This window comes from Carcharhinus amblyrhynchos, chromosome 24 (assembly GCF_965287045.1).
Source record: "Carcharhinus amblyrhynchos chromosome 24, sCarAmb.v2.hapA, whole genome shotgun sequence".
NCBI classification, from domain to species: Eukaryota; Metazoa; Chordata; class Chondrichthyes; order Carcharhiniformes; family Carcharhinidae; genus Carcharhinus; species Carcharhinus amblyrhynchos.
The window spans coordinates 6,911,702-6,932,316 of NC_137347.1; the positions used below are offsets into that span (position 1 = coordinate 6,911,702).

General features: G+C 46.2%; 1 protein-coding gene across 1 annotated transcript in view; it reads left to right on the forward strand.

Moving 5' to 3' along the window:
• sh3d21 (SH3 domain containing 21) overlaps positions 1-20,615 on the forward strand; it is a 99,818-nt gene that overhangs the window by 41,555 nt on the left and 37,648 nt on the right. Inside the window, exons 8-10 of the mRNA XM_080211607.1 lie at positions 6,974-7,068; positions 8,848-8,943; positions 17,152-17,197. Of these exons, the coding sequence (XP_080067733.1) occupies positions 6,974-7,068; positions 8,848-8,943; positions 17,152-17,197 (237 nt within the window). The remainder of the gene's footprint in view (positions 1-6,973; positions 7,069-8,847; positions 8,944-17,151; positions 17,198-20,615) is intronic.

Genomic DNA, 20,615 nt, shown 5'->3' on the forward strand with positions numbered 1-20,615 from the left:
TGGGCTGTTTGCAGGTGTTGGTGTAACATGCTGAAGCTCTAATGCATGTTGACACGCAAATCTCCTCTCTACCTTCTGTCCAAGGAGAACAGTCACAACCTCTCCAATCTGTCCTCATAACTGAAGTTTCTCATCCACGGAACCATTATTGTAAATCGCTCCTGAACTTTCTCCAAAGCAAGAAGTCTCACAACACCAGGTTAAAGTCCAACAGGTTCATTTGGAATCACAAACTTTCAGAGCGCTGCTCCTTCATTGAATAAGTGGCCACCCTGGTGTTCCTGGTGTTGTGAGACTTCTTACTGTGCCCACCCCAGTCCAATGCCAGCATCTTCACATCATTTCTCCAAAGCATTCAGTGTGGCACCCAGGACAGTACACAGTACTCCAGCTGTGGTCTATCTAATGTCTTGTAAATATCTTGTACTCTATGCCCCCATTACTAAAACAAAGATACTCTATGTTTTATTAACTACCACCTTCGATGCACATATGTACCCAGATCCCTCTGCTTCTCCACCCCTTTTAGAAATTTACCCCTTATTTTATGTTGTCTCTCTATGTTCCTCCAACCAAACTGCATCATCTCACACTTCTCCACACAACTTCATCTGCCATCTATCTGTCCACTCCACTCTGTGCCCTTTTTAATTTCTACACTCTCTTCCTCACAGTTTACCTGTATCATCCAGGAATTTTGGAATTGTCCCTGCACAACAAGATCTAGATCATTACTATATATCAGGAAAAACAAGGGTCCTGGGGACCTCTACTACAAAGCTTCCTCCAGTCTGAAGAATATTTATTGACCATTACTCACTGCTTCTTATTATTCCGCTAATTTTGTATCCATTTTAATTCTGTCCCTTTTATTCCATGAGCTATATCTTACTCTCAAATCTATTGTGTGGCATTGTATCGATTGCCTTCTGAAAGTCCATGTACGCTCACATAAACAGCACTGCCCTCATCGATCCTTTCTATTAGCTCCTCAAAAAACTCCAGCAAGTTAATTAAACACAATCTCTCCTTTAGAAATCCATGCTTCCTAACCAACCCACATCGGCCCGCCTTGTTGTCCAACGAGGGGCATACACGTGATGGGTCGTGCGAGGGCTGCTCTTGGATGTTTTGAGAGTTGCCTAGTGCTTCATGTCGTTAGTGTACGCTTAAACTGGACCAAATGCTGGGCAAGACGACAGCTCAGTGACTATCACTGATTGCTGTGCAGACACATGGATTTGGGCCAGTGTCTGCGGGAGTTTGCGCATTCTCCCCGTGCTTGCGTGGGTTTTCTCCGGGTGCTCTAGTTTCCTCCCACACCCCAAAGATGTGCTCTTAGGCTGATTGGTGTAACAAACTGTCCCTAAATTAGTCTTCCCTAAATGTGGAATGCCATAAGCATAGACAAGGGTCATGGGTGGGGGGTGGGACTCATAATGTTAAAATGGTGGTGTGGGCTCGTTGGGCTGAAGGGCCTGTTTCCCGTGCTGTGCTGTTCTTTGTTCTTTTCTATGTGAATACTGTTTCTATCCCAATGAATTGTTTCTTGAAATTTGCTCCCTACTGATGTTAAACTGACTGCTCTGAAATTTCTGAGGCTATCTTTACAATCTTTTTATGAACAAGAGAGTAACATCTGCAGTTGTCTGGTCCTCTGGCACCTCCCCTGAGGAGACTGGAAGATGAGAGCCAGTGCTCCCATATTATCCATTTTCACTTCCCTCAATATCCTTGGCTGCATCTCATCTGGTCCCGGTGCCTTGTCCACTTTCAGTACTAACAGTCTATTCAACTCTGTATCATTGTGCCACCTTTCTGAAGAAAGGATCCTGGGTAACATCTACCTCCTTAGTAAAGGCAGAAGCGAAGTATTCATTTGAAACTCAGCCATGCCCTCCACCTCCATGTGAAAATCTTATTTAAGACAGAGTTGCAAATATGTGCTTTAATATCTGAAAGAACATTATGAAATACTTCAAAATGGTCATTTCAGAGAGTGCAATAATATTCGACTCATCTACATTGAAGCATCTACTCTGAGGTGCTTCAATACAATAAAAGGAACATTACAGATATTTCAAAATGCTCATTATAGGAATTTCAGTGTTTTTCAAGTTGTCTATATGGATAATGTTCTAGTCTGTGCTGCTTCAAGAGACAGAGATTCCTTCCTGCTCCATTCACAGCTTCTCCAGGCTCCTCTGGTGAACTCAGTCCTTACAGTCCTGCTCATTGTATATTGCAAAGATTTTGCTGTCGCCACTTTTTTCCCCAAAAATATGCTTTATTTATAAATCTGTGAGAACGGCACGGTGGCACAGTGGTTAGCACTGCTACTCACAGCTCCAGGGATCCAGGTCCAATTCTGGCCTCGGGTCATTGTCATAGAGCCATAGAGGTTTACAGCATGGAAACAGGCCCTTCGCCCAACTTGTCCATGCCGCTTTTTTTAAACCCCTGAGCTCATCTCAATTGCCCATATTTGGCCCATATCCCTCTATACCCATCTTATCCATGTAGCTATCTAAACGCTTTTTAAAAGACAAAATTGTACTCGCCTCTACTACTAACTCTGGCAGCTTGTTCCAGACACTCACCACCCTCTGTGTGGAAAAAGTGCCCCTCTGGACACTTTGGCATCCCTCTCCTCCCTCGCCTTCAACTTATACCCTCTAGTTTTAGACTCCCCAACTTTGGGAAAAGGTATTGACTATCTACTGTCTATGTCTGTGTGGAGTTTGCATGTTCTTTTCTTGTCTGTGTGGGTTTCCTGTGGGTGCTCCAGCTTCCTCCCACAGTCCAAAAATGTGCGGGTTAGGTTAATTTGGCCATGCTAAATTAAGCTTTAGTGTCAGGGGGATTAGTAGTGTAAAATACCCGGGCTTAGGGCCTGGGAATGATTGTTGTTGGTGCAGGCTTGATGGGCCGAATGGTCTCCTTCTGAATTGTAGGGATTCTGTGATTCCAAAATGACCATCTCACATAAAGCCATAATATTCAGGCTCTTTACACACATCAAATAACGCTCAGAGATGCTTTAATATTGTAAAGGAGATGTTTCAAACATTTTACAATGGCCTTATTAGTGTTGCAAACTAATTTTAAAGGTTGTTTACAGAGAAAAGTTGCACTCTGAGGTGTTTCAGTACAAGTAATATTCACTGTATACACCCAGTGAGTCACTCTACCTGAAGGGGTTCTGATCCCTTTGGTTCACTGTGGCTTAGACAGCGACTTTCCCCAGTGCGCCTCTGCGGCAGCTGCCCTGAGCTTTAGTGCGTCCCTCGTCATTAGCCCTGGGCTCTGGGATGTGTCAGTCTGCAACACTCAGTCTTTGCACTGGAAGTCTAACGAGTTTCGGGCAGACCAAAGAGTGTCTTTCACCGAGTTGACGACCCCCGCCCCCCCCTCCCCGTGTCTGCTGCAGCCATTGTTGCAGAACAAGTGACCGCGTTTTGACCTTTCACCTCAGAAACCTTTGACACGTTGCGAGATAATAGAAAGGAAATGGGGTTCTTTCAACCTCCACAGTGGTTGGCGTGTCTGTTTGTTGTATATCTGAGCAGTTTCCCATTGTCTCAAGAGGGTTATAGTTGATTGACATCCAGCACTGTGCATTTTTAACACTTTCCTCAGTGTTGGGTCTCAATGTCCGTAGATGGCCTGAAATGTCTCTCTCTCTTGATAGGAGGTGGGAGGGAGGAGGAGGAGGGTGGAGCCGAGGGCAGGGGGTGGGCGCTTCTTGTTTGCTTTTCTCAGTCTCATCCTGTTTTAGGATTTTAGTTAAAGGTTTTGTAAATGTCATTTTTCAAAAAAAAACAAAGACCCATGACTTCAAGGCAACAACCACATTTCAGAAAATCTGACAAATCAACGTAACTTACTTCCACTATTTCTGCTGGAGGTGGATAGAGAACCCCTACAGTGCAAAGGAGGCCATTCAGCCCATTAAATCTGCACCGACCACAATCCCACCCTGGCCCTGTCCCAATAACCTCATGCATTTAGCCTAGTTAGTCTCCCTGACACTAAGGGGCAACTTAGCTTGGCCAAATGCATTGTGGGAGGAAACTGGAGCACCTGGAGGAAACCCACGCAGACATGGGGAGAATGTGCAAACTCCACACAGACACAGTGATCCAAGCCGGGAATCGAACCCAAGTCCCTGTGAGCCAGCAGTGCTAATCACTGTGCCACCGTGCTGTGGAGCTTGAAGGTAAGTTGGGGAGTAGGGAAGTTACATGATGTGGACCAGAGGCTGGAGAGAGATCAAAGTATGTCAACATCACTGAGTCCATCCCAATTCTCTCATTCCACTTCTTAATACAGTGTCACCCATGAGCTATCTCTGCTGGAACCTCTGGGTGGTGCTGTGCAGGGAGTTGTTAAACCTCAAAAACAGTTAAATAGTTTCCACTCATTAACAAAGGCAGTTGGGATCAGCATTATGGGATGTCATACACAGTGGAGACATATCTTATTTCTAACTTCAAACCTGCACTGTGTTCCTGTGAAAGCTTCTAAAGTTGCCTTGTTAAATTTTAAAATGGACTGTCACAGAGGTGGCTAAGTTGACTGCCATGCGGGCAGGTGACATTTGCTTACTCAACAGACTATCTCAATCTTCTAGAAAGTTCAAATGGATTACCCTGGGGCAGAGGCTGGAATGGACAGATCCAGACAGCAACCCCTGTGGAATTCACTCTCTTCACTGTCCGAAGCTCAGTTCCAACATGGAACCAATGACTCTATGGCTCCAAGTGTGCAGTTGAACAAAAGCAAGCTGATGAGACCAGTTATCCATAAGTTAATGTAAAAGGCCACCATCTATCTTCGAATGTGAAGTGATGCCTTTGGACTTGCAAAGCATTCTAGTTAACCAATCCCAGTTTTCATCATATGACCCAAACTAGCTTGCGATAACAAGCTTTATCTAACTCAGAGACATGCGGTTAGTCTGCCGATCAACACCACAAGCAGCAGTTGCAAAATGTTGTGTCATCTTTGCCTTTGAAGAACCAAGAGGCTGGAAAGTATTGTAAAATCTTCCCAGCCTTGTTCCAAAACTCTAAGTCCATCCGTAATGAAATTTGACCTCCTGATACAAAAGCCACAAGTGCCTAACTCCATGACCTGCTGAACATTCATATCTTTGAGGAAGTCCTGAAGAAATCCAGATATCTGATTTCAGTTACGTTGGACCCACCAGCACTACCCTTCAAGAGTGAGAAACTACCCTGTCCTGAGCCCAACCTGACTCATCTCTCACAACAGGACAAACACGTCAACTGTTAACTAGTCTTTTGGCTTTTCTTTTCGTTCATGAGATGTGAGCATCACTGGCTGGCCGGCATTTATTTCCCATCCTGAGGGCATTTAAGGTTAACCACATCGCTGTGGCTCTGGAATCAGGTGTAAGCCAGACTTGCTAACAGATTTCCTTCCCGAAAGGACATTAGTGAACCAGATGGGTTTTTCCAACAATCGACAATGGTTTCATGGTCATCAGTAGATTCTTAATTCCAGATTTATATTGAATCCAGATTCCACTATCTGCCATGGTGGGATTCGAACCTAAGTCCCCACAACGTTACTCTGAGCCTCTGGGTTAGTAGTCTAGTGACAAAACCACTGCACCTCTGCCTCCTCTATTCTAATACGTGTAGAAGTGCACTAATTTCTTTAACTGTATCTTTCTTAAATGTGTGGTGTGTAAATGATATCACATTTAGACACTTCTGGGGTGAACGTGTGAATAAATAATCCATTTTATTTTTAAACCCATGAAAGCTTGCTGCTGGTTCTTGAAATTGACCACACGCTAAAGGGAGTTTAGCAACACACGTATCTACCTTTCCGAAGCAATCACACTGATTGCAGACAGTAAGAGAAGTGACTTGGGGATTTCGGGTTATCTCTCCATCTTTGTCTGTAAAAGCCATGTGACAGCCCTTTGGGAGCTAAACCCACACACTGCTCAACATCTGATATAGTCAGTGTCTAATGATCAGATGGGGAACGACTCCTCCCTCTCTCTATCCGAGGCACTGAGGTCGGTTGCAGCATTCCTACCAGCAGCTTGGCCAGTATTTCACAGAACACAAATTCTACAGCAGCCAGAACCTGAGACCCACTTGGACCATCACTCAGTGGGAGACAGAGATGGTGGGCGTTCCCGGAATGACTCGGCAACTCCTGAATTTTTTAACTCTATCTTGGGGCGGGGGAGGGAGGAGAATTGTATTCATTGGAGTTTAGAAGGATGAAGGGGGATCTTATAGAGACGTATAAGATAATGAAGGGGATGGATAGGGTAGAGGTAGAGAGATTCTTCCTGCTTAGAATGGATAGCAGGACTAGGGGGCACAGCCTCAAGATAAGGGGGTGCAGTTTAGATCAGAGTTGAGGAGGAACTTCTTCACTCAAAGGGTGGTGAATCTCTGGAATTCTCTGCCCATTGAAGTGGTGGAGGCTACCTCGCTGAATATATTTAAGTCACGGGTAGATAGGTTTCTGATAGACAAGGGAATTAAGGGTTATGGGGAGAAAGCGGGAAAGTGGAACTGATCCACTTCAGATCAGCCATGATCTTATTGAATGGCGGGGCAGGCTCGAAGGGCTGGATGGCCTACTCCTGCTCCTTATGTTCTTATGTTCTCATGGCCATCAGTTGGAGCCTTTACGTATTCAAATTGGGTTCCTGTCTCCTTGTGACGGGGAGATCTCTCTCCCCTGCCTCAGGTAAAATTCCCTGACCGAGGGACACGGCCAGGGAGCCGAACAGCCATGGCTTCCCCTCACATCCCACTCCACCCTTCACCCCTCAAAACCCTTACAGCCACCGCCGCACCCCCCCACAACCCCCACCCCACCCCGTCCTCCGCCTCATTCCTGCCTCATGTGGGCCACTAAAATTCTCCCCATTACCCTGCGGTTTACTACGTTTTAATGGAATCGTCTCTCTTTTCAGGGAAGGAATACTATAAGGCCATGTTTGACTACATTGCAAACGTAGAGGATGAGCTCAGCCTGCACACGGGAGATGTCATCCTCGTCTTGGAGAAGGTAATCGGGCTTTTTAAATGTTTAAGCTTCAATTAAATAAACCACATCCAATCCTGAAGGTAAAACAGACAAACTCTGCAAACTTTGTGATCAGGAGTAATTGGAACGAAAGGCTTTTCCTGCAGCCCCTGAGTAGCGCAGTTTAGGGGCAATTAGGGATGGGCAATAAATGTCACCCTTGCCAGTGACAACTACATCCCATGAAAGAATAAAGAAAATCCCTCACCAAATCATTTCCTAATAAACTATCATGAAGCAAATTAAGAACAATAGTCACAAGACCAGTGATTATGTAGCTAGTGACAACTTCTGATGGGAGGCGCAACTTTCAAGTGAAGAATGGAAAGAGGTTTTGAAGGGGATGGGAGCGCTGGAGAGATAAACATTCCGTCTGATCCCTAGCTGCTACCCTCAGCAACAATGTGCTTTGGGATGTGTGGGATTATTTGAGTCCCAAATTCCCAGGACAGCAAGGTTTAGGCACCAACAACCTGGCACTAATACAGAGTCTTCACATGTCATCAAATATCCTTTAGGGAGGTCTCAAAGGAAACCGCACAGTGATGGCGAGTAAAAATATAATCAAAGATTTGGATCTTGGGGTGCACCTTGATAGAAAAAAAGAGAGAGCTCCAGGATGTCGGGGGGCAGTTTAGATCGGAGTTGAGGAGGAACTTCTTCATTCAAAGGGTGGTGAATCTCTGGAATTCTCTGCCTGTTGAAGTGGTGGAGGCTACCTCGTTGAATATATTTAAGTCACGGGTAGATAGGTTTCTGATAGACGGGAATTAAGGGTTATGGGGAGGAAGTGGGAAAGTGGAACTGATCCACTTCAGATCAGCCATGATCTTATTGAATGGTGGGGCAGGCTCGAAGGGGCTAGATGGCCTACTCCTGCTCCTATTTCTTATGTTCTTATGATGTGGAAACAGGTTCACTGATGGCTTTGAGATCAAAAGCAGTGTAGAGAAAGAAGGAAAATGGAATCATCGAATCCCTACAGTGTAGAAGGAGGCCATTCAGTTCATCTAGACTGCACCAACCACAATCTCACCCAGACCCTATTCCAGTAACCCCACATTCACCCTGCTAATCTCCCTGACACTAGGGTCAATTTATCATGGCCAATCAACCTAACCCACACATCTTTGGACTGTGGGAGGAAACTGGAGCACCCAGAGGAAACCCACACAGACACGGGGAGAATGTGCATTGGAAAGGGTGAATGTGTTGGCTGACAAATGGCTGGAACACCGGGGAGGGAGGGGGGGGGGAGGGGGGAGGGCAGGTCATGTGATAAAACCTCCGTTTAATCACAGTTGGTGACCCGACATTGAGCAGAGCTGATGTGACGGTATGCTGCAACCTCACATTTCAATCTGATTCAAACAGCAGCGTCGTCAACAAGTTGCATTCGTATGGTGCCCTTCAGTAAAGCGTTGCAATGCACTTCAAAGACTTGGACACAAATTGGCACTGATTGGCCAAGAATTAGATACAAGGACGAGAAACCAGAAGCTTGACCAAGAGTTTGGTTTTCATGTTCCAATCCTAAAGTTAATTTTAACATTAGCTGTAGAAGGAAGGATAAATTTAACCTCATGTAAATTAAAATGTCTCGGACTTTGAACTTGGGCTCTGAGTATATTGCTGGGAATCAGTTGCCAGAGACTGGTGGGAACATACCAGCCGAGCGAGCTGCAGTTGTCGGTTTGGTCCCAGTACAATTGTCCATCCCATTCCTGTCTAAGCAGCAGTTTTGGATTTATTTGTTAACAGGACACGGAGGAATATGGCTGGTGGGAAGGATACGTGGATGGAAAACAAGGGCTATTCCCAGACAACTATGTGGTCCCGTATCTAGAAGATACTGAGGTGAGATGTCTTTTCGACTGTTCATTAAGAGATACTCAAGGATCAAAAAGTGGGGGGGCGGTGGGGTGGGGGAGTGGGTTGCTGCTGGATGTGCTCACCAGATGGCCTACTGAATGCGATCGTTGGCAAACCGAGTACTGGAGACACACACACACAAGCACAGAAACACAGCGGTGAACATGTGGGAGGCACAGGGCATCCTGGCACCCAAGTGCCGAGACCAAAGGAAACCTGTTTATGTTTTACCTCAGGGCTTTGGAATACTGTGTACAGTTCTGGTCACCCCATTATAGAAAGGATAGTATGAAACTAGGAAGAGTGCAGAAAAGATTTGCTAGGATGCTACCGGGACTTGATGGATTGAGTTATAAGGAGAGGCTGGATAGACTGGGACTTTTTTTCTCTGGAGCGTAGAAGGTTGAGGGATAATCTTATCGACGTCTACAAAACAATGAGGGGCATAGACAAGGTAGATAGTCAATATCTTTTCCCAAAGGCAGGGGAGTCTAAAACTAGAGGGCATTGGTTTAAGGTGAGAGGGGAGAGATACAAAAGTGTCCAGACGGGCAATTTTTTCACACAGAGGGTGGTGAGTGTCTGAAACAAGCTGCCAGAGGTAGTAGTAGAGGCGGGTACAATCTTATTTTTTAAGAAGCATTTAGATAGTTACATGGATACGATGGTTATAGAGAGATATGGGCCAAATGTGGGCAATTGGGATTAGCTTAGGGGTTTTGAAAAAAGGGCAGCATGGACAAGTTGGGCCGAAGGGCCTGTTTCCATGCTGTAAACCTCCAGGACTCCTTTTTGTGAGGCGCAGATTGTGAGAGACTCTGTGAAGTGGGATTGGAGATTGGGTCACTGCAACACCAGCACCTGATGTATGAAGAAGGAGGGGTAGGAATCTGTAACCCAGAAGGGGATTGGAGTCACGTGTCGGCTAAGCAGATAAGGATGAGCAGTTCTCTCTCTCTCTGAAGGACAGTGATTGATTCAATTGGGCATTTGCAACAACATGGCAGCTTCCATAGATAGGAATGTGTATAGAGCTTAAGGCTTTTTATTTTCATGATCTGGGTGCCACAGCAAGGCTGGTGTTTATTACCCTCCCCAAGTTGCTCTTACACAACTGACAAAACTTATCCTCTGAAGTGAACTGTTGGGATGGCACAGTGGTTAACACTGCTGCCTCACATCACCAAGGACCCAGTTTCGATTCCCTGCTTGGGTGACTTGTCTCTGCAGAGTTTGCACATTTTCCCCGCGTCCTTGTGGGTTTCCTCTGGGCGCTCCAGTTTCCTCTCACAGTCCAAAGACGTGCGGGTTAGGTGGATTGGCCATGCTAAATTGACCCTTAGTGTCCAAAGACATGTCGATTAGGGGGAATTAGTGGGATAAATATGTGGGAGGGGGGTTATGGAGATGGGACTGCGGGGGTGTGGTGGGGGTGGATGGTCCTGGGGTAAGATCTCTGTTAGAGAGCCAGTGCAGGTTTGATGGGCCAAATGGCCTCCTTCTGCACTGTATGGATTCTATGTCTATGAACAGGCAATTGTGCTGAGTTGAAATAATCAAATACCCAGTAGTTTCTGTCAGGTCAGTGCTGCGTTTTTAGATCTTCTCCAGCCTTCCTCTACCAGATAATTTTGACAGCTGTGTCTCCGAACACTCTCATGGGCAGATCTCCATTCCCCAGATCACTGAGATTGTCTGTTCCAGCCTCATTATCCAGGGAAGAGTTCTGTAATGGAACTGGGAAGCCATTGGAATTTGGTTCTTCACTGAGACTCTCACCATCCTCTGACAGTCACCTCACACCCTTTTCAACATGGAAATGTGAAGCAAATTTAAAAAGCAGATAGGATAATGAAGCAGTCACCAACACAGGCTTAAAACAGGGAGTCACGTAACCGCTATTGATTTCCAAGTTGCAGTGCGGTACTTTCAGTGTCATGTTCAGTTCAGTAAGAAGTCTGACAACACCAGGTTAAAGTCCGACCAGTTTATTTGATAGTAAACCCACAAGCTTTCAGAAACGCTGTTCCTTCGTCAGGTGTGTGGAACTTTCCAAACCGAAAGCTTGTGGCGTTTACAATCAAATAACTTTAACCTGGTGTTGTGAGACTTCTCACCCCAGTCCAACGCCAGCATCTCCACGTCTTGTTTAGTTCAGACAGGAGCACACATTCACACCTGGGTACAGAGCAGTAAGTGAGCAAAATGAAATATCGCTGATGCTGGAAATCTGAAACTTTCAACAGAAAAGCCAGCAGCTGTGAGAGAGAGACACAGTTCCTGTTTCAGAGTCATGATTTCATCAATGTTCAGTTACATTTTGTGCCCATAATTGCTTAACTTCAGCTTGTATTAAACTCTGGTTTTTAACATTGCACGCAGGCGTATCTAGGTTCTTTGTGATGAACTTATTATATTGTAGAGCATTAATCACACTTTAGAGTGACGCAGTGGGTCCTTGCCTCTGGGCCAGAAGCTTTGGGTTTAATTCCCACCCCAGGACTAGATGGCCAAGGAAGGTGTGTTTATAATACTGTCAAATAGGTTGCGTGTGTCATAGAATCAGAGAATCATAGAATCCTACAGTGCAGACGGAGGCCATTCAGCCCATCAGCACTGACAACAATCCCACCCTGACCCTATCCCCATGAATTTACCCTAGCTAATCCTCCTAACACGAAGGGACAATTTAGCATGGCCAATCCACCTAACCTGCACATCCTTGTACTGTGGGAGGAAACAGGAGCACCGGGAGGAAACGGGGAGAATGTACGAACTCCACACTGATAGTGACCCAAGTTGGGAATCGAACCTGGGTCCCCGGCGCTGTGAGGCAGCAGTGCTAACCACTGTGCCACCGTGCTGCCCTATGTCAAGCTGCAAATTCTTCCAAACATGCCAATGGCTGGCGGTAAGAGTGGGACACAGTCCCTGGCCAGCCATGCTTGATGTGGAGTGACACCCCTCGAGCTATAAGCCTCTGGTGATTGACTAGTGACCTGGTCTAGGAATAACTCACTTTGGTACCTTAGTGCACCACTAGGTGTGGAAAGACAATTGAAATAGATGGATAGATGAATCACACTGCCATGTCACACCAGCCATCCGGCACAGGGGGTCAATCACATTCACACATCGCCCAGTCTAACCGGTGGATTTTATGTTACAATTATACAGTTATGGTGGAAAACCAGTTAATTAACTCCTCAAGAAGAATAAACACAAATTCTAAATTGTTTCTTCAGTGGCACAGAGATTAGCACTGCTGCCTCACAGCGCCAGGGATTCGGGTTTGATTCCAGCCTTGGCTGACTGTGCAGAGTCTGCACATTCTCCCCATGTCTGCATGGGTTTCCACAGACTGTTCCAATTTGCTCCCACAGTCCAAAGCTGTGTGGGTTAGGTTGATTGGCCAAGCTAAATTGACCCTTAGGGCCCTATTTTACCCTTTTGATTCTAAAGTGTTGAGCGGACTTGAAAATGGGAATGTTTCAGATCTGACTTTTAGACCCATTTTGAGGTGCCCCCATACACACTCTGCCTGAAAAAGTATCAGCGATTCCAAATCGTGCTGCAGAAGCCTGTGGACATGCCCGAAATCCTGCAGCTCCGATCAGCGCCTCCAACTGCGCACGCGCAGAGAAAAGAATGACAGGGTGCGACTTGCCTGCCACATCTCCCCCGGGTCGGATAATACCTCCCCCTAGCCCCCCACTGACATTGCCCCACCCTCCCCAATATTACTGATCCCTTATCCCCACCACGCAGATTGATCACGGGCCCCTTCCCCCTCACTGATCATAGGCAGAGTGGCAGCTAACCCCCCCCCCCTTCACTACCCCCCCACCCACTGATCTCAAGCAGGAAGCTGTCACCTACCTCCTCACTAGCTGGAGCACCTGATTCAGACTTTTGTGGGGCATGTCTGTTTTGTGTTGATTCTGGATTGGCAGACACGGTGGTAAAGTGGGGAAGTGCTGGTAAGGTTGGGTGTACAGCACAGTAAGTCAACTTAAATGCACGTCTCAATTGTGGTCATTTTTGGGCACTGGTAAAGGGGGAACCGGCGCAGAGGCCAGCATGGATCGCACGGGAGATTTACAAGGATGTTGCCTGGATTGGGAGGCATGCCTTATGAGGATACGTTGAGGGAGCTAGGGCTTTTCTCCCTGGAGAGACGAAGGTTGAGAGGTGACCTGATAGAGGTGTATAAAATGTTGAGGGGTATAGATAGGGTGGATTCTCGGAGGCTATTTCCCAGGGCTGAAATGGTCACTATGAGAGGACACAGGTTTAAGGTGCTGGGAAGCAGGTACAGAGGAGATGTTAGGGGAAAGTTTTTCACTCAGAGGGTGGTGAGTGAGCGGAATCGGCTGCCGTCGGTGGTGGTGGAGGCGAACCCGCTGGGGTCTTTTAAAAGACTTCTGGATGAGTACATGGGATTTAATGGGATTGGGGGTTACAGATGGTTCTATGGCTTGGTAGGTAGGGATATGATCGGCGCAACTTGTGGGCCGAAGGGCCTGTTTGTGCTGTAGTGTTCTACATTCTATGTTCTACTTGCCTCACGCCTGAGTTTATCAAGTTTTTGTGCCAGAAAATGGGTGCAACTTGATGGTAAAATCGGGTCCTTAGTGTCCAAAGATGTGTAGATTAGGGGGATTACCCACGGTAAACACATGGGGTTACAGGGATAAGGTGGGGGTGGCCCTGGCTAAGATGCTCTGTTGGACAGTCAGTACAGGCTTGATGGGCCAAATGGCCTCCTTCTGCACTGCAGGGATTCTATGATTGCTTTTGAATGCGAAGGAGGTTTATACCAGGAACTGGCAACAACAAACTCTGAGCTAATCAGCAGCCGATTTTTCACCAAGCCAGTTATTTCTTCTCCACTAACTTGGAAAACACCTGCCAAGATCTTTAATTTCCAACCGGGTGAAAGTGAGAGTGAGACTGGGGGATGAGTCCCCACAAAGAGTTTGAACTCCTCATGTTGTGAACTTCAGAGGAGGGAAAGGTCAGGCGTGATAAAGAACGGACACTCTGATCCTCTGCTGGTCCGGGCCAGTTTCATAGTCCTCTTCCTGCTTGGAATCTTTTCTGATTTACAGAAACAAACTATTCACCTGTTCGTGTGAAGATCCCTCTCAGTTTGATCTTCCTCTGTAATGGGCTCCCCGTACGCACTGGCACTGGCTTCTGTTTCTACTTTGGATTCTCATAATTGACCCTCCGACTCACAAATAATTGACCATCACAACGGAACAAATCCCGCAGCGTGCGTTTGTACAGAGTGACGAGGTTCTTCCCTCAAACTTACTGTTCCATAAACCAGTTCAAAGCACATTCAGGGCACATGTTTAAAATTTGAGGGGCTTGGGTTTTTTTTATTTATTCAGAGGATTTGGGCATCACTAGCTGGCCAGTATTTATTACCCGTCCCTAATTGCCCTGGAATTGAGTGCTGAGTCATTTCAGAGGGCAGTTAAGAGCCAACCTCATTGCTGTGGCTCTGGAGTCACATGTAGGCCAGACTAGGTAAGGGTGACAGATTAGTGAACCTGATGAGTTGTTATGACAATCGACAATGGTTTTATGGTCATCATTAGAGCTTTAATTCCAGATTTTTAGTGAATTCAAATTTCACCATCTGCTGTGGCAGGATTTGAACCCTGGTCCCTGGAGCATTATCCTGGATCTAAGAACAAAGAACAAAAACATCCCGGGAAACAGGCCCTTCAGCCCAACGAGCCCGCGCCGCCATTTTAATATTACCAGTACCCCCTTCCACCCATGACCCTTATCTATTGTTTTATGGCAATCCACATTGAGGGAAACTAATTTAGGGACAATTTATTACTTCCGTTCAGCACATCTTTGGGGTGTGGGAGGAAACCGGAGCACCCGGAGAAAACCCACGCAAGCACGGGGAGAATGCGCAAACTCTCACAGACACCGGCCCAAATCCATGTGTCTGCACAGCAAACAGTGATAGTCACTGAGCTATCGTCTTGCCCAGTATCTGGTCCAGTTTAAGCACACACTAACGACATGAAGCACTAGGCCAATCTCGAACATTCAAGAGCAGCCCAAGTACGACCCATCACGTGTATGCCCCTCGTTGGACAACAAGGTGGACCGACTTAAAACCTGTGAATTAAAAGAGAAAAAACATTATTATCATACCATATCCTTTTACATTACCAGGGACGTCCCAATGCTAATGAACCTTATTTAAAACAATCTCCTATATCCTCCCATCTCTAACCCACTCATGTGCCTGTCTAAGTTACTCTTAATCAACTCCAGCGTGCTTGCCTCCACCACCTTACTTGGCAGAGCATTCCATACCCCCACTACCCTCTGTGTGAAAAACCTCCCTCTAGTATCTGTGTTATACCTCTCCCCCCTCACCCTAAGCCCATGGTCCCTCGTACTATGTGTCTCTAACATAGGAAATAGCTTACCTCTGTTTACTCTATCTATTCCCTTCATAATCTTATATACCTCTATTAGATCCCCCCTCAGTCGCCGTCTTTCTGAATTATTATTCTAGTAACAATATCACTACGCTATCTCTTCCCCTGTGTGGTTGGGTTTAAAGCTTTGGGCACCAATCCAGAACCAAAACAAGGAAAACGACACAGTATGTATTCAGGAAGGGTGGATGTATTGTGTCTGGAAGCCAACAAGCCAAGGTAGTGGATATGTGATGAACTCTTGTAGATATCTATACAGTTTAGATAATTCTTCATAAGAAAAGTGCTTTTTATGACCATTGGACACCCCAAAGCTCTTTCCAGCTGGTTACTTTAACAATGTGATAATAAGCAGATAATCTGTTTCACTGGTGTTGATTGAGGGTTAAGTATCAATCAGGTTAAGTTCCTCTCCCTCCTCCAGAATGGTACTCTGGGAACTTACACATGAGGACAGATGGAGTTAGGGGAGCCAATCCTCCAGGAGCAGCCTGGAGTCTCCAGGAATCAAGTATCAATCTCCAGGCCACTGCTGTGTGAAAAATCATCAGGGTATTGAAAAAGATATCAAACATTTCTCATTGTCAGATATAAAAATATTGAAAATTGAGGGAAAGGAAGGCAGTTTGGCTGACAATTAAGCATCATCCAATCAGGTAATGAGTCTTCCTGCTTCCTGATTGGTGTAGGAAGTGAGTCCATCATGAGGATGGATGTGTTGGTCAAATAATGGCTGGAGTAATGGTGAGTATAGCTGCCTTCCAAGCTGTTGATCCATGTTCGATTCCTGGCCATCACATTGGTAGCTTGTTTGGAGTGGCGCAATGGTTAGCACTGCTGCCTCACAGCGCCAGGGACCCAGGCTCGATTCCCAGGTTGGGTCACTGCCATAGAATCATAGAACCCTACAGTGCAGAAAGAGGCCCTTCGGCCCATCGAGTCTGCACCGGACACAATCCCACCCAGGCCCTACCCCCATATCCCTACAATATTATACCCACTAATCCCTCTAACCTACACATCCCTGGACACTAAGGTGCAATTTCTTAGCATGGCCAATCAACCTAACCCGCACATCTTCGGACTGTGGGAGGAAACCAGAGTACCCGAGGAAACCCACGCAGACACGAGGAGAATGTGCAAACTCCACACAGACAGTGACCCAAGCCGGGAATCGAACCCAGGACCCTGGAGCTGTGAAGCAGCAGTGCTAACCACTGTGCTACCATATGTGCATGAAGTCTGCACATTCTCCCTGTGTCTGTGTGAGTTTCCTCCCACAGTGTAAAGATGTGCTGCTTAGTTCCATTGGCCATGCTGAATTCTGTACCCGAACAGACACCGGAGTGTGGCGACTAGAGGATTTTCACAGTAACTTCATTACAGTGTTAATGTAAGCCTACTTGTGACTAATAAGTAAACTTTTTTTTAAACAAGTCATGTGGTGAAGCCTCCAGGAATACATTTAATGACAGTTGGCAACCCAAATGAAGTCTCAGTTTAATGTCATCCAAAAGATGTCACTCCTGACTTTGCAGCACTCCTGTGTCAAAGTGTCAGTCTGGGTTCAGATCCCGGAATGGGATTTGCACAGGGAACTAACAGTGTGAGTGGGAAGGGTGGATTATAAATGTTCTGTGGAGGAGTGGAGACTGGACCTAATGTGAGGTTCTTATCCCACAATTTATTTTAGCTGTGTGTGTTTAAATTGCAGATGAAGAAGGGGCTTCCTCCAAAAGTGGGAACAGACGTGGATATCTGTAAGTAAAACCTGTTTAATCTCAGACAAGGCAATCACATCAGAACAAATTCATCAGAAACCAGTAGTATTGGCCAGTCCTGTCACATGTGGTCTGGGATTGAAGACAAGAGCAGTGTCTGAGTTAAAGTACATCAGTAACCAAACCACTCAGTCCATGAGGGTTTCACTAGTTTGACCTGTCCACTCAGTGCCAACTCCGACTGCTGGGAACTGAAGACATTCGCTGGAGCAAAACGACCAAAGTAAAACACAAGTTTAATATCCAGGAGGAACTTGGGTTCTCATTAATGTGAGGGGTGAAAGAGGAACCTGCAACATTTCCCAGCTGTTGGTAATCAAAATCTAAGCTGTATTTATTAGCGTCACAACTCAACTTATATTAACACAGCAGTGGAGTTACTGTGAAGATCTCCTAGTCGCCACACTCGGGTGTCTGTTCGGGTACGCAGAGGGAGAATTTAGCACGGCCAATGCATCCAACAAGCACAACTTTCAGACTGTGGGAGGAAACCAGAGGACCTGGAGGAAACCCACACAGACACAGGGAGAGCCAGCAGACTCCGCACAAACAGTGGCCCAAGCCGGGAATTGAACCCGCGAACTATTGTGTCCCAAATTTACAAAATCTACAAAACTGTTACCTGATCAGATATGGCCATATGTCCATTCCCACAGACAGCTACAATCCACCTTCCCCCAACCACCCCGATCCCCGCCCACGCTGAGGGTATCCCAGCAGGGGGAGAGTGTCAGCAATGGGAAAATCCGTTAACAACAGGACCAGTACATCTCACTGCCAACCAATGGCGGGCTTCCTCTGCAAAACACTGCAGGACATGTGCAGAAAGTCCCACCCACAGTGTGGTATAGATACAGAGTAAATCTTCCTCTACACTATCCCTTCATGCCTCCTCCAGACCAGGTACAACAGTGATTAGATACAGAGTAAATCTCCCGCTACACTATCCCTTCACACCTCCTCCAGACCAGGTACAACAGTGATTAGATACAGACTAAATCTTCCTCTACACTATCCCTTCACACCTCCTCCAGACCAGGTACAACAGTGATTAGATACAGACTAAATCTCCCGCTACACTATCCTTACACGCCTCCTCCAGACCAGGTATAACAGTGATTAGATACAGACTAAATCTTCCTCTACACTATCCCTTCATGCGTCCTCCAGACCAGGTTCAACAGTGATTTGATACAGACTAAATCTCCTGCTACACTATCCTTACACGCCTCCTCCAGACCAGGTGACAACAGTGATTAGATACAGAGTAAATCTCCTGCTACACTATCCCTTCACGCCTCCTCCAGACCAGGTGACAACAGTGGTTAGATACAGAGTAAATCTCCCTCTACACTATCCTTACACGCCTCCTCCAGACCAGGTGACAACAGTGGTTAGATACAGACTAAATCTCCCTCTACACTGTCCTTACACACCTCCTCCAGATCAGGTGACAACAGTGGTTAGATGCAGAGTAAACCTTCCTCTACACTATTCCTTCAAACTTCTTCCAGGCTAGGTACAGCAGTGGTTAGATACAGAATAAACTCGCCGTCACACTGTGCCTCCAAACTTTGGCAGGACTTTTTAGACATGATGTGGAGATGTCGGCATTGGACTGGGGTAAACACAGTAAGAAGTCTTACAACACCAGGTTAAAGTCCAACCTATTTATTTGATAGTAAACTCACAAGCTTTCGGGGTTTGCCCCTTCGTCAGGTGAGTGGGGAGTGAGAACTACATAAATTGGTTGGACTTTAACCTGGTGTTGTGAGACTTCTTACAGGACTTTTTAGATACAGAGTCAAGCTCCCTCTATACTGCCACATCAAAAACCTCCAGGGCAGCTATCAGTATAACCCAATGTCGATAAACGGTGAAAGCTGAACCAACAGCTGCGTAAAACCTGAAAGCTGATAACTGAAAAATAACTCTGAATATAGACTTGTACGTCAAAGCTGATAGTTGCTGTGAGTTTCACAATTTAAGTTGTGTGTTGACTATTTTTAAAATGAGAGACAAGATCCAGTAAGTAGATAAAAAACTGAAGGGAGAATATAAATGTCAAAGGTACAACACTGTGGGTGTATTTCTGGGATGGGGAAGGTCTAAGAAACATTCTACTAATTGACTTTTTTCATTAAGGGCAGCATGGTGGTTAGCACTGCTGCCTCACAGCACCTGGGACCTGGGTTCAATTCCGGCCTCGGGTCACTGCCATAGAATCATAGAACCCTACAGTGCGGAAAGAGGCCCTTCGGCCCATCGGGTCTGCACCGAACACAATCAAACCCAGCCCCTACCCCCATATCCTTACATATTTTACCCACTAATCTACATATCTCAGGACACTAAGGGGCAATTTTTTAACATTGGCCAATCAACCTAACCCGCACATCTTTGGACTGTGGGAGGAAACCACAGCACCCGAAGGAAACCCATGCAGACACGAGGAGAATGTGCAAACTTCACACAGACAGTGAACCGAGCCAGGAATTGAATCCAGGACCCTGGAGCTGTGAAGCAGCAGTGCTAACCACTGTGCTACTGCGCTGCCCCTAAGTGCAGAGTTTACATTTTCTCCCCATGTCTGCGTACTGGCGCTCCAGTTTCCTCCCACAGTCTGAAGATCTGTAGGTTAGGTGGATTGGACGTGCGAAGTTGACCCCAGTGTCAGGGGGATTAGCAGGGTAAATATAAGAACATAAGAAATAGGAGCAGGAGTAGGCCATCTAGCCCTTCGAGCCTGCCCCGCCATTCAATAAGATCATGGCTGATCTGAAGTGGATCAGTTCCACTTTCCCGCTTTCTCCCCATAACCCTTAATTCCCCTGTCTATCAGAAATCTATTTACCCGTGACTTAAATATATTCAGCGAGGTAGCCTCCACCAGTTCAACGGGCAGAGAATTCTAGAATCTCACCACCCTTTGAGTGAAGAAGTTCCTCCTCAACTCCGATCTAAACTGCCCCCCTCCTTACTTTGAGGCTGTGCCCTCTAGTCCTGCTATCCTTTCTAAGCGGGAAGAATCTCTCTACCTCTACCCGATCCATCCCCTTCATTATCTTATACGTCTCTATAAGATCCCCCCTCATCCTCCTAAACTCCAATGAGTACAGACCCAGTCTATTCAATCTCTCCTCATAGGCTAACCCCCTCATGGGTTAAAAAAAGCCAACATGTGGGGTTGGCAAATATGTGGGGTTATGGGAATAGGGCCTGGGTGGGATTGTGGTCGGTGCAGACTCAATGGGCTGAATGGCCTCCGTCTGCACTGCAGGATTCTATGATTCTATGATTACAGACAAGGCATTTGGTTAAAGTTAAAAATGTGATTCTCCACAATTAACAGATTGTTGATCTGAAGAAAAGCAGAACATCAAAGTGACATTTGGAT